We start from the raw sequence: 14,670 nt of genomic DNA, 5'->3' as shown, positions 1-14,670 counted from the left end.
ACAGCATCTCTTTCAATCTCATTCCCCAGGTGAGCCTTGTGAAGAGAAGTGGGGCGCCCTCCACCCAAGTCATCAGGTTGCCCTGCACTAATCCCACCTCCTCTCCATTCTCCGTGCTCAGGGATCAGGGAGGGGAGATAATTGGTCATTGCTGGAGCTCCATCACTCCTCTGCTCCGCTGCCTGGTCATCCTGTGCCCTCTCTCCTTTGCTGGCAACCCTTCCCATCCTGAGGGACCTGGGACTGCTTTGTCCTGCTCCTCCGTCTGTCGGCCCTAGCTCCATTTTGTCCTCCTCAGACCCACACTCCAATGGGGCCAGAACATATAGAATTAAAATCATGTGAAGTATTAGTACCACTTAATAAAGCCTTAATAAAGCCACACCTGGAATACTGCATCCAGTTTTGGTCACCACATTACAAAAAAAGATGTTGAGACTTTGGAAAAAGTGCAAAGAAGAGTAACTACCATAAGATGATTAAAGGTGTGGAGACTAAAATATATGAAGAATGGTTGCAGGTTTTGGGTTTGGCTAGCCTAGAGCAAAGAAAGACCCTAGGCACATGATAGCAATAGCACTTAGCACTTAGACTTATATACAACTTCACAGTGCTTTACACAGTGCTTAAAGCCCTCTTTAAGTGGTTTACAGAGTCAGCATATTGCCCCCAACCAGTGGTGGGATTCAGATAATTTAACAACTGGTTTATCCAGGGTCAGGTTGGCCATCATGAAAGGCGTGGCTCATCCCGTCCTCCAGCTCCACTGCACATGTGGGACAAGTCTCCTGTGATGGCCAACCTGATCCTGGGCAAACTGGTTGTTAAATTAAACCCTCCTCCCCCACCGACTATCAAAGTGGATCCTGGGTGCTCATTTGCCCATTTCTCTATTGCAGTGCAGTGTCACACCGTGGAGCTTGCCCCATCCACCACCACCCAGATGCCCTTGCTTCCCCTAAGAAAGATGGTCAAAGAAAGAGGATTGCATCATGTGCTGAATGCCGTAATTAAACCATGACTTCCTAAGATGACACTCTGTCACTGGATAAAGCAAGGAGGGTGACTCAAGGCAACAAGCACCTACAGCCCCAACAAAGTGAAAGAAGAAGAAACATGAGAGCAGTGCCCTCCCACATCCCTTTTCCACCCCAAAGAGTGTGCTTCTCCTAAAGGCCTATGGCTTGACACACCCGCCTACTCTGCCTCTTTCAATGGTGCCCCTTCCATGCACGTGTTCAGGGAGGGAGGGAGCGACGCAGGGGTCAAATGTAAAATTTGTTACTACCAGTTCTGTGGGCGTGGCTTGGTGTGGGGAGGTAATGTGACTGGGTGGGCATGGCCAGCTTTTTTTTTAACCTTTCAAAGCATTTTTTCTGCAAACGCAAAAAAATGCTTTGAAAAGCCTCTGCCGATCAGGCAACACAGCTGGGATCATCAGAGCCTTTTCAAAACATTTTTTAAACCACCTCTTCTGCTGAAGAGGTTGCAGAAAAAATGCTTTAAAAGTCTCTCTGACGATCCCAGCTGAGTTGCCTGATCGTCAGAGAGACTTTTCAAAGCATTTTTTAAAAACCTCTCTGACGATCCCAGCTGAGTTGTCTGATTGTCAGATAATTTTTTAAAAGCCTATCTGACAAGCTGGGATCGATCAGAGCTTGGATTATCAGAGGCATTTAAAAGAAAAAAACTTTTTTTCTTTTAAATGGCTCTGGTGATCCAAGCTGAGTTGCCTGATCGGCAACTCTGATCGATCCCAGCTTGGATTGCCAGAGCCATTTAAAAGAAAAAAAGTTTTTTTCTTTTAAATGCCTCTGACAATCCAAGCTGAGTTGCCTGATTGGCAGAGGGTTTTTTAAAAAACGTTTTTTTTTTAAATGACACTGATGATCCAAGCTGAGTTGCCTAATCAGCAGAGGGTTTTTAAAAAACCCTCTGTAAAAACCCTCTTCCATTCCGGCAACTCAGCTTGGATCATCAGAGCCATTTAAAAGAAAAAAAGCTTCTGATGATCATGCGGCTCAGTTGGGCATGGGGAGGGGGGCAGGGATTTTTGCTACCAGTTCTCCGAACCACCCGCCTCCATCGCTACCGGATTGGGCGATCTGGTCCAAACCGGGAGCATTTCACCTCTGCACTGGGTGAGCCAAAAGAGAGAGAGATGGGGGGGGAATGGATGAATGGGTGACTGGGCATGTGGCTGACAGTTGGCTTCCAGCGCCAGAGAGGGAAGCAGCAGGGCTGCCACTGCCTTTCATTGGAGCATTTGAAGTGAAATGGAGCTCCTCTTGCCATCTCCTTCCCCCCCCCCTCTTTGCTGGGCATGGCAGGACTTCCTGTCCCTTACTTAGCCACCTGCCCCCCTTTATTGATGCAATTTGGGGGTGGCAGGTGGGGAGGAGTGCGGGGGAGGAAGGCTATTCAGCTGGTTCGCCAAACTCCACAAAAATTTAGCTACCAGTTCTACTGAACCGGTGTGAACTGGCTGAATCCCACCACTGCACCCAACAATCCGGGTCCTCATGATAGCAGTATTGCAGTATTTCAGAGGTTGCCACAAAGAGGTGGGGGTTAACTCAGGGGTGATATCCAGCAGGTTCTGTCAGGTTCTGGAGAACCGGTATCGGAAATTTTGAGCAGTTCGGAGAACTGGTATCGGAAATTTTGAGTAGTTCGGAGAACCAGCAAATACCATCTCTGGCTGGCCCCATAGTGGGGTGGGAATGGAGATTTTGCAATATCCTTCCCCCAGGAGTGGGGTGGGAATGGGGATTTTGCAGTATCCTTCCCCTGGAGTGGAATGAGAATGGAGATTTTGCAGTATCCTTCCCCTAGAGTGGAGTGAGAATGGAGATTTTGCAATATCCTTCCCCTGCCATGCCCACCAAACCACACCCACCAAGCCACACCATGCCCACCAAGCCATGTCCACAGAACTGGTAGTAAAAAAAATTTGGATTTCACCACTGGGTCAACTTATTTTCCAAAGCACCAGAAGGCAAGAGAAAAAACAATGGATGGAAACTAATCAAGGAGAGAAGCAACCTGGAATTAAGGAGAAACTTCCTAACAGTGAGGACAATGAACCAGTGGAACAGTTTGCCATCAGAAGTTGTGGGTGCTTCATCACTGGAGGTTTTTAAGAAAAGACTGGACAGTCACTTGTCTGAAATGGTATAGGTTTGAACAGGGGGTTGGACTAAAGAACCTCCAAGATCCCTTCCAGCTCTATTCTGATTGATTGACTACCTGTAAATGATCCAATACATTAATTCATTTTTATATTGTTCAGTATAAATTGTACCATATTTCTATTATATTGATTTTTCAGATTTTAATCCTTTTCTTAACATGGATCAATCTCTAATCTTATGTATCAGGGCATCACTTTTAGTCTCAACACACATTTGTGTTCCCTCCAACATCATAGCACCATTTCAGAATTGTTTTTCATTAGTCTAAATAGACATAAAACAAATATTTAAAGTAATTTTCTATATTTGGTGTTATACTCTCCATGCCCCTGTGCACAAGTGCTACTAGCTGATAGATATCATTGTACCCAATTACAACTACATTAAAGTCTGAATATCATCTTAGAAAAGGGAGGAGGGAAAGTAGAAAAACAATTTTCTGGTCTTGATTGAGCAAGGAGGACATCTAAGGAAGCTCCAGATTCACACACACAACCCTGGGCCTTAGAACAGTAGATAAATGGCTTTAAGTTTTAACATTCAATATAATTCAATATAATAGCTCAACTTTGTATAGTCTGAGCCATGTTTTAAACCATGAGTACTTCATACTCTAGTTCTTTCTGTGAAGCTTTCTGAGTTATTTTATACTCAGCTGTACCCCTAGCACCAACACTGGTTTGACCTATTAATTTTAGTTATTGGTAGGAATCTGGTTATTTTTAACCTGGAGAAACTCTCTCTCTTTCTCTGTAAGAGAATGAGCATATGTAAGAAAAAAAACATTAGCCTAGTAAAAGCTAGATGCAATAAATTTATATCAGTAAGTTTAATAGCTCTCTTCTCCATGAGTGTCAGACTCTTGGCAGCTGACAACTAAAGCAACTAAAAGTAATTCTGCCAGGGAAGATCCTAACTGACTTCCTTAACAAGATTTATTGAAAAAAAAGAAATAAAGTTACAAGAATTTTAGTAATTGTTTCTTTCCAGCTTATCTTTCAGTAATTGTGGCAGAGACTTTCTCATTTTTATTGTAATACCTTTCTTGTAAATTGGTCAGAAGAAAATTCTTTTTCACTAAAAATGGAGAAGTCTATAGGAGAAAGCTTAGAAAAACATCTACGAATCTTAATTCCAGTGTGGCATACTTATCTTCAAGAAAGTGTCTCATCTGGCATCCTCGCACTAAACCAGGCATATGAAAGAGGCAGAACTCTCACATCCTGTATGACTTTCTAACGAAGCAAAGCTATGAGAGGAAAAAAAGAAAGTAAATCTGTAGTGCTACCTCTTTGTACTGCAGAAGTATGGATAGGGAAATCAGCCTGTTTTCCCTTCCGTTTGGGGAAATAGAACAATCTCATGAGAGATAAGTACAATCAAAAAATGTTTTAAAAGGAGAAAAAAGAGAATATAAAATTACTTTTTAGCTTTAGGTAGTCACTACCAAATATTCAGTGACAAAGGACAAACAAGTTCAAATCTAACATAGCAACTTAAAAGATTTTGCATGGTAGCTCTGGCAGTCTATAAAATGATGCTGATTTCCTCTTTTTAGAAGCTGTAACAAAATTCTCCACTGCAGAAACATTTCTGAGCTTGTAAGAAGAACATCATATCAGATTTTAAACACAGTTAAAATAAAAATTAGTATTATGCAACAATTCCAGCTGAACATTATTCTACCTATCTTTCAAAGATATTTGTTGTTCTGAAGCAGAGAAGACTAATCATGATTAATCATGGGCTTTGTTAGATCGGTGTAAGGTAACAGGCAAGAGTCGTTAGTGAATTCAGCACCTTTTTATTTCCAGCAAAATGTGACTGTGCTGGGCTGCCAGTGCTCGCCTTTTTAAGGAGCTCCAGGCAGACCAGCCGGCCAATGACAGCCGGTTAAATCTCTCATGGTCCAGACAGCCAATCAGCGGTGAGCATGAAACCTTATGCAGATTCTAGCCAATCTGTGGCGAGCATGAAAATTTATGTAGATTCTAGCCAATCCATACATAACACCCCTCCCCTCCTAGAATGATCAGTGTCCAATCCCCTGCCTACGTATGTGACATAGTCCTCTAGGTAGGCGGGGTGCACTGGCTTCCTACTAGACCTGTGTAGTTCACTTGTTCCCGGGATCGTGGCTGCAGTGGTCGAGTCTGGTGTTCCTCCGGCTGCCTGGGAAGGAACCTTCTGGAGCTCCTCGGCCTGCAAGTCGATTTCCAGCCTGATTCCTTCGGCTTCCGAAACTGTTGCTTCCCGCTGGATGCCCTCGATCCCAGAGGAATGGTCGCAGATCTGGTTGCCGAGTAGTCCCCCTGTTGGGCTACTGGGTAGGCCTGGTTCCTGCTCGTCTGCTTTCCGGCCGGCGGTTGAGCGTGCTCCTCGGGGCAGAGACCTCAGGTTCTGCGATTGTTGCTCTGGCCCTCCGGTTGGAGTCCAGTCGCCTTGGTTCCTCAGCTCGGTGTCCCCCAGGCGGTGTCTGAGTTGGTTGATATGCCTCCTCCAGATCCGCCCATCCTCCAGCTCAATGCAGTATGACTTGGGGCCAGTGACAGCCACAACTCGGCCTGCCAGCCAGGTCGGGTACCCTGCAAAGTTGTGTGCAAATACCCGGTCCTGTACGTTGAATGCCCGCGTGGGCCGTGCAGAGTCTGGGGGGGGGGTCTCAGGAAGGTAGTCCAAGTGGTATCGGTCAAGTTGCGACCTCAGCCTCCTTCCCATCAGCAACTCCACTGGGCTTTTGTTGGTGGTCACATGGGGGGTGATGCGTTGAGCGAGGAGGAACTGGTCAACTTTTTCCTGCCAATTCCCTGGGCTCATTCGGGTGAGGGTTTCCTTGGTTAGTCTCACCATTCGCTCGACCTGCCCATTGCTTGCTGGGTGGAACAGAGAGATGAGTACGTGCCGGATCCCTTGCTCTGTGAGGAATGCTTCCATGGTCTTGGCTGTCAGTTGTGGGCTGTTATCAGAAACCAGGATGTTGGGTAGACCATGGGTGGTGAACAGCCATCGGAGGGCTCGGATGGTGGCTTCTGTCGTGGTTGTCTGCATGATGATCACTTCTAGCCACTTGGAGTATGCATCCACGACAATCAGGAACGTCTGTCCTTCTACTGGCCCTGCAAAGTCAATATGTATGTGGGACCAGGGCCCCTTGGGCACTTCCCATTCATAAGTGGGTGTCCGTGGTGGTGCTGGTCGTGTCCCCTGGCAGGATTTGCAGGTAGCCACCCACTTGGTAATGTCCTTGTGCATCTGGGGCCACCAGATGTAGCTCCAGGCTAACGCCTTCATCCTCACGGTCCCAGGGTGTCCCATGTGCAGGGCGTCCATGGTGCGCCTCTGAAGCTTTTGGGGAACAATGACCTTTTCTCCCCACAGCAAACAGCCCTTAATGATTGACAGTTTGGTTTGCTTGCTGTGGTAACTCTTGAACTCCTCCCCCAGGTTCTCCTGTGGCCACCTCCTCAACACCTAGTTCAGAATCTTTCTTAACGTTTTGTCTTTTTGGGTGTGTTCAGCGATGTCTCTGGCGGTCACTGGGCTGGCTGGGTCAATGTCGATCAACAGCACTTGGGCAGTGGGTGCGGGGTTTCCCACCAATTCTGGCAGTGGGCAGCGGCTGAGAGCGTTGGCATGGCTGATGTCTTTGCCGGGGTGGTGGATCAGCTTGTAATAGTACGCCGTGAGGAAAATGGCCCATCTGGTCATCCTCGGGGACATGTATGGTGGGGTTTGTTGGTTACTGACAAGGAGTCCTAATAGGGGCTTATGGTTGGTTATAATCTCGAAATGCCTATTGTATACATACTCATGGAACTGCTTGATCCCTGCCACCATGGCCAAGGCCTCCTTATCAATTTGGCTGTAGTTGCGCTTGGCCGATGACAGGGTCTTGGAGTAGTATGCTAGGGTGCTTCTGTTCCATCTGGTAGGTGGTGGCTGAGGACAGCCCCAACTTCGAAAGGGGAGGCGTCACAGGTGATCCGAACTGGCAACATATGGTTATATTGGATCAGGACGCTGTCAGACGAGAGGAGGTCTTTCACTGCTGCAAAAGCTTGGTCTTCCCTCCATCCCCAGGTCCACGGGGTCGTCTTCCCCAGGAGTTTGTGGACCGGTTCAGCAATGGTGGCCTTCTGTTGTAAAAATGTGCTGTAAAAGTTTAACAGTCCCAAGAAGGCTTGCAGTTCTGCCTTATTCTTCGGGGTGGGGGCGTTCTTAATGGCTTTCATCTTGCTGTCAGTTGGGTGGATGCCTGACTCATCTATTAGATAGCCCAGGAACTCTACCTGCTTTATGCCAATTTTGCATTTGTTAGGGTGCACTTTGAGTCCTTTTTTCTGGAACCAAGGTTTCGCGCACACATTCCATCAACTGGTCTATTGACTCCCCTGATATAAAAACATCATCAAAGTATGGCACCACTCCTGGGATCCCGTGCAGTAGCCGCTCCATTAGGCACTGGAAAAATCCTGGGGCTACGCTGACCCCAAACTGCAACCTGGTACATTTAGTGTTGAATTAGTCAATAGACTTTTCTTTTGTACAAACATAATTCAGACTGTTTTGGTCAACCACTCCTAGCTCCTACTGGACCAGCAAATGGAAGAGGTGGCCCCGAAAGCCTTTGACCACTTCTGGTTAGTGCAACAATTATAATCAGTTCTCATAGTCAGTGAGAACTACTATGATTGGCGCTTCATAGGACTATCCTTAAAGAACAACCTACCCCAAATGCCTGGGTACTAATAGAAGTATTTCAATGCTATTATATAATTACAGAAGCTGCATTGTTGTTTGTTTTCAGGTGCAATTCAAGATATTAGCAATAACTCCTGTGGACACAACTCTCTGTGAGATCATCTATTCCAAGTAGAATCTGCCTGCATATAATGTGCTGGCAGAGACAGCATGCTTAATGGACCTATTCCTTGCAAGGTGCCATTGGAGTAGGCTTGGAGGTAAGCAATGTGCAGTCAGTTGTGGAATCAATTACCAAATAAGATCTCCTCCAACATCACCTTGGTGCTTTAATTATAACAACTGGGTTATTAAAGCTGCCTTTCTTAGTTGCTGTAACTTCTCTTTCAGCAATATTTGAGAGAACTGTAGAGTTAGTCTAATTCCAAAGTCAATGAATTTATTATGTTTAATATCCTTTATTATGGACAGACAGTACAGTTTGGTATTTTGTTTTAAAGGACAAGGTACAATTATATTTTTTTTAGGAAACAATTCCTTCATGGTCGGTTGCAAGAAATGTAGATTATCAACATTTTTAAAGAGAAGTGTTATTTTCCTACCAGAATAAAATGATTCTAATGTTCCCCCTTTTCCAAAAAGCCCTGGCAGATTTTCCCCAGTCAGGGTAAGGCTTGTCCTGAAGCATCATATCGGTCACCTGAAGTGAAGAGACAGAGAGATAAACTATGTAGTTCAGTTTAAGGAGAAAAAAAAATCTGCATTACGCTTGAGGGGTATAGAAAAAAATTCCTCATGTACATATGTGTACAGAAAAGTCATGTGCTTATTCTTGGTCTAGAATACATGACATGCATGATCCCCACAGACAAAAGACACAATGCCATGCTTATATGCAGCAGCAGGATTACATATGCCCGACTGAAAAATATGACATTGCATCTCTCTCTCTCTCTCTCTCTCTCCCTCCCTCCCTCCCTCTCCCTCTCTCTCCCCTACCCCATTTCCATCATTGGTTAAACAAGGAAGGTAAAATTGTCTATTAGCATGTGTAGAGAAGAGTTCCACAAATATGAAAAGCAACCCCTAAAAGAAAGTTGAAACATGTCATTATGCACTAAGGGTGCAATTTCTGAATGTAGCACCACTTGAGAGAAAACTACAAGTGTATAAAGCATATATCTTTATTTATTTATATGCTGTCATCCACAGAGACTCTGGCCAGCTAACAGTTAAGATAATACAATAAGCAAAATAAATAAACTCAACCATACCCTCTGGAATCAGCTGCCCCCAGAGATAAGGAGAATCCAAGATCTCGGTGCCTTCCACCGTGCCCTTAAAACTTTCTTTTTTCAGCAAGCCGGGCTGGCTTAACATATTTTTTAACATATTTTTAAATATTTTTAATTGGTTTGTTATCTTAAATTGGGGCCAAATTAATATATATCCTTTTAATTGTTTTTAATGTTTGTATTGTATGTTTTTATCTGGCTGTACACCGCCCTGAGTCCCTCGGGAGAAGGTGTGGTATATAAATTCCAGGGAGAAGGGAAAGAAGTGATCCCAGAAGCAGCAGTGGAAGGGAAAGAGACCCGGGGGGGGGGGGTAATAGGCATGCAGGCTGGTACTCAGCAGCCCAAAGGTGGCGGCGGATGAGGTGACATAGGCAGCTGCTCCCGAAGGGGCCCTGGCAGGCTGGTGGTGCTCAGAACGTTTTCGGAAGTTTTCAATCTGGGATGATTCAAGCCGGCCAGGCAGGAGCAGTCCCACAGCGCTGCTGAGCACAACGCTGCCAGGAGGGCGAAGAGGCCAGCAGCAGCATGGGCAGTCACTTGACTATTTAAAGACTTGTGGATTTCTACTCTCAGAACTTCCCACAGGCCTTCCATCAGTTCCTTCCCTTTTCTGGGTTGGGGTAGCTCACGCCCACTGCGTCAGTTGGGGTTGGAAGTTTGATTGCACCCCACGAGGGAGCCTCCATCAGCTGAGCCAGCATGGGCCGGGAGCTGCCTCTCATTCTGTCTCTCTGCGGAGGCCTCCCAGTGCAATGTTCTGCCACAGCTTTGGAGTAAACCTCCGCCTTCCCTACGGAAGATTGCAAGGTTGGAGGCTTTGCCTTGCTTCGATCAGCAGGAAACCCCCCCCCCCATTTCCCTGCCAATCAGTGTATTCTTGGGGAACTCTGCACAGACACACACGCAAAAATGCTCTCTCCGAAACCTTCAGCCTTACAATCCTGCGCAGCGAAGGTGGAGGTTTGCTCCAAAGCTGTGGCAAAGTATTGCACTGGGAGGCCTCTGCAGAGAGGCAGCTCCCGGCCCTTGCTGGCTCAGCTGATCCACAGATCATAATTAAGGTGCCGAGCTTCCATAAGGTGACCATGGAAAGGAAAGGCTGCCTCCGGTGCTGCCCACGCCCATCCCTTCAATAGGGCTTTTTTTCGGGAGAGGGTGTATATTTATGCCCACCCCAAAAATCAGCCTTATTTTCAGGATGTGTTGTATTTTTGGGGAAACGCGGTATGTATCTATCACTATTCAGTTGCTGCCATGCAAAAGGCAAGTAAGTCACAATTGATTGAAAGCCAGGCCTCTTAACTGAGAAATGGCCAAAATAGGAACTCAAGGTATAACTATATGAAAGCACTCTAGCTGGCAGCTGCCACATGCTGATCAAACAGTAGTTTTGAGTTCAAGAGGACCTCAAAGTTGTGAGCTGTCTCTAACAGTACAACCGTTTCAGAGTTGGATCTGCTAGGGCCACAAAATCAAATATACTGTCTTTGGATTCATTCAAAATCTGCTCTTCCCCATCCAGACACTAAAAGTCCTTATTATTTTTTAAAAAATTCTGCAGGCATGACAATGAATTTACAGAGGGTTTTCTTTAGTTTTCTATTCTTTAGTTTTCTATTCTGAAAGATCCATCAACAGACAACATTACAGAAAAAGATCTGAAACTCTAGATCTATCTCTAGCTAGCTAGAGATAGAGATGATAGAGATAGAGATGGATGGATGGATGGGTATAGACAGAGAGCTAGAAAGATAGAAATAGAAAGATATAGGAATGGTTAGGGTTAGGGTTAGGGTTAGGGTTAGGGTTAGAGAGAGAGAGAGAGAGAGAGACAGACAGACAGTCAGACAGACAGACAGACAAACACCTTGTAGAATGAGCAAGTATTGTAACAAAATATATTCTGATTGCAGAAATTAATACAATAATACAATAGAGCAGATCCTAAATCTTTTAATCTCCTGTCTCCAATCGTGTATATCAGGGGCGTCGTCATGGCAGCATCATGTGATGTATCATGACTTTTTTCCCTTTTGCTAAACTGGATGTGGGCGTGGCCAGCATGTGACACATCCAGCCTGCAGGTTTTGAACTTGACAGTCCAGAAGTTTGACAGTCCAGAAAGATCAAGTATCTTTCAAAGCACAAAATAATTCCCTTCCCCCTCAATTAAGTGCCACTGGAAACAGAACTAATCTGTAGTACATTGGGTGATTTTCTTTTAATGACTACACTGAGGAAGACTTTAATTTCATCTCCCTGGGTGCTCAAATCTAATAAAAATTGTTCCAAGGGTTGGTATATATCACAATTATGTGATATCTACATCTTTATCTAGACCTATCTTGCTAAAAACCCAGTGATGTGATTTAAGTTGGCAATTATGTACTTAGACTCTCACTTACTCATGGTTCGAGATTTCCCCTCTGCAAATCACAATATGAACAGCATATTCTTAATAGAGTCTTTTTTAAATCTCATATTCTCAAACCAAAAAGAAACTGTATCTTAAGTAGCAGAGGCAGGAATTCTAAACTATGAGTTCTTGGCTAATTAAACAACCATAGCCAAGAGACAAGCTTTACATTATGGAGCTTTGCATCTTGATTATTCTTGTGCCTTAATTATTAGGATGCAAATGACAGAAATAGATACTCAGCAAATTCTTGGAATTGTCTGTTTTCTTACAAATTCTGTGAAAGGAGATGTATGTACTTGGTGTATATGATCAATTTCCTGGAACCAAAAGAATCTACAGAAGATTAGAAAATCTTTAGATTGGATCTAAATGCCATCTATAAAACATTTTATAAAAGTTCTCTCTTAAATTTTGAGCTTGTGTAAATCTTACATTTCTAACCCATATCTTTTCCCATGTTTCCATCATTATTGGTTCTCCTACATTTTGTGCCCATTTTATCATACAGTCCTTGACTAGCTCTGTTTCTGAATCTATTTCCACTAACACATTATACAACCTTTTTATATGCATTTGACTTTTGTCTCTTATTTGTTTAATCAAATTCTCATCCTGTTGCGAAATACCAATTTTTTGATCTTCTCTCCTTCTGGCCTGCAGCTGCCCATATTGAAATCAAGTTCTAATTATTCCTTCTTCTCTTAATTGCTCCATAGGTTTTAATTGTAGTCTGACTCCTTCTTTATAAAGGAGTTCTTTGTATGTAGTCTTATCTTGCTTTTGCTCCAAATTTATATTCTCTATCACGTGTCTGGGTACTGTCCATATTGGTAACTTATTATTTAATTTATATTGATACTTTTTCCAGACACGTAATAGAGCATTTCTTAATATATGACTTTTAAAAGTCTTATCTACTTTCTTATCATACAATAAATAAGCATGCCAGCCATAGACCAGACCATATCCTTCAATATTTAATATCCTTTCCTCCGTTAAATTTATCCAATCAGTAATTGCTGAGAGGGCAGCGGCTTCGTAGTATAATCTTAAATTGGGCATTTTAAGACCTCCTCTTTCTCGTGTATCTTGCATTATCTTTTGAATTACTCGTGGTTTTTTCCCTGCCCAAACAAATTTATTTATGCCCTTCTGCCATTCCTTCAAATTTTCATCTTTTTAAAGTATAGGTATCATTTGAAAAAGAAATAAAAACCTTGGTAAAACATTCATTTTTACTGCGGCTATCTTTCCCAGCAAAGACAGTTGTAGTTTTTTCCAATTTTCCATCTCTTTCTGTATTTTTTGCCATAACGGTTCATAGTTGTGCTGATATAATTTCGTATTTGTGGTCATAATATAAACCCCTAAATATTTAACCTTCTTAACTATCTCAAATCCTGTTACCCTTTCTATCTCTTCTTTTTGGCTTCTAGTCATATTTTTAGCTATTATCTTTGTTTTAGCTGTATTTATTTTAAAACCAGATACTTCTCCATATAAGTTGATTAAATCCATCAAGGCTGTAATCGATTGTACCGGTTGGGCTAAGGTAACAACCAGGTCATCCGCAAATGCCCGTAGCTTATACTCATGCTGTCTAATTTTAATTCCCTTTATTGTATCCGTCCCACGTATTTTACTCAGTAAGATTTCCAGCGTCAAAATAAACAATAATGGAGACAGGGGACAACCTTGTCTTGTTCCTTTTTCTATATTAAAAATATCTGTAAAACCACCATTGATTATTATTTGCGTGTTTGTTTTTGATATATTGCCTTAATAGATAGTATAAAATGTTCTCCAAGTTGCATCCTTTCTATTAATTTTAATAAAAAATGCCAATTCAATCTATCAAAGGCTTTCTCAGCATCCAAAAATACTAGCACTGCGGGGACCTGGTTGTTCCTTCCCAAATACTCTAGTAAGTTAACAACTTGCCTTACATTACTTTTCATTTGTCTACCATTTATAAAACCAGTTTGATCATGATGAATCATTTGCTGCATAACTGTCATTAATCTATTTGCTAATATTTTAGCAAAAATCTTATAATCTGTATTTAAAAGTGAAATCGGCCTATAGTTTTTTGGATCTGTATGATGCTGACTCTCTTTTGGGATCAAAGAAATAAAAGCTGTCTTCCAAGTTGGAGGTACCTCTCCTCCCTGTTGTATATTATTGAATAATTCCTTCAATGGTTCCACCATTTCCTCCTGTAAGCTTTTATAATAAACAGCTGTCAAACCATCCGTCCCAGGAGCTTTACCCACTTTCAACTGCTTAATTGCAAACAAAATTTCCTCGGAAGTTATCAATTGATTTAAACTATCGCTCTGCTCTTTTGAAGTTATGTAGATGTTCTCTTTCTGCAAATATCTATCTATATCTATATCTTGAATTTTCTCACCAGCATACAGCCTTAAATAAAACTCTAAAAAAGTTTTTTTAATCAATTCTTGCTCATAAACCTCTTTACCCTTGTGTTTTATTTTCTCTATAGTCCTTAATTTCTGCTTTTTCCTTAACAAATATGCTAACCACCTACCTGGTTTATTAGCGTTACAGAAAGTATTATGTTTAGCATATTGTAAGTTAATTGCCACTTGATCTGCTATTAACATATTAAACTGACCCTTCAATAAATTAATTGCCTCTTTAATTTTCTTATCTGTTGGATTGGCTATCAAAGCTCGTTCCTGTTTTCTAATCTCTTCTTCTAATTCTTTTCTTTTTCCCCCTGTTTTTTTTCTATATTTATTATTCAAATATATCAAAATGCCTCGCATATATGCTTTACTTGCATCCCATACCATTTCCATAGATGTACCCTTTTGCATATTCATAACAAAAAATTCCTTCATAAATTTTTTACACTCTTTTACATTTTCTTCATATCTAAACAGATTATCATTTAACCTCCAGGACCTCCTAGGCCCTTTTCCATACTCCAGTTCCAATCAAACTGGACTATGGTCTGTCAATGTTCTTGAACAAATCTTCATATTCTTCACCCTAGAAAAAAGATCATTAGTAATTAGTACAAAATCAATCCTTG

At 42.5% G+C, this 14,670-nt stretch overlaps 1 protein-coding gene across 1 annotated transcript in view; it reads right to left on the bottom strand.

Moving 5' to 3' along the window:
* Nucleotides 1-14,670, bottom strand: part of TMEM117 (transmembrane protein 117) — a 473,220-nt gene that overhangs the window by 217,633 nt on the left and 240,917 nt on the right. The window contains exon 4 of the mRNA XM_070947874.1: nt 8,498-8,595. Within this exon, the coding sequence (XP_070803975.1) occupies nt 8,498-8,595 (98 nt within the window). The remainder of the gene's footprint in view (nt 1-8,497; nt 8,596-14,670) is intronic.

The sequence above is a fragment of the Pituophis catenifer genome, unplaced genomic scaffold, assembly GCF_029215685.1.
Source record: "Pituophis catenifer annectens isolate HBS135680 unplaced genomic scaffold, rPitCat1.0.hap2 SCAF_7, whole genome shotgun sequence".
Lineage (NCBI taxonomy): Eukaryota > Metazoa > Chordata > Lepidosauria > Squamata > Colubridae > Pituophis > Pituophis catenifer.
This window is presented reverse-complemented; position numbering and strand designations above follow the sequence as displayed.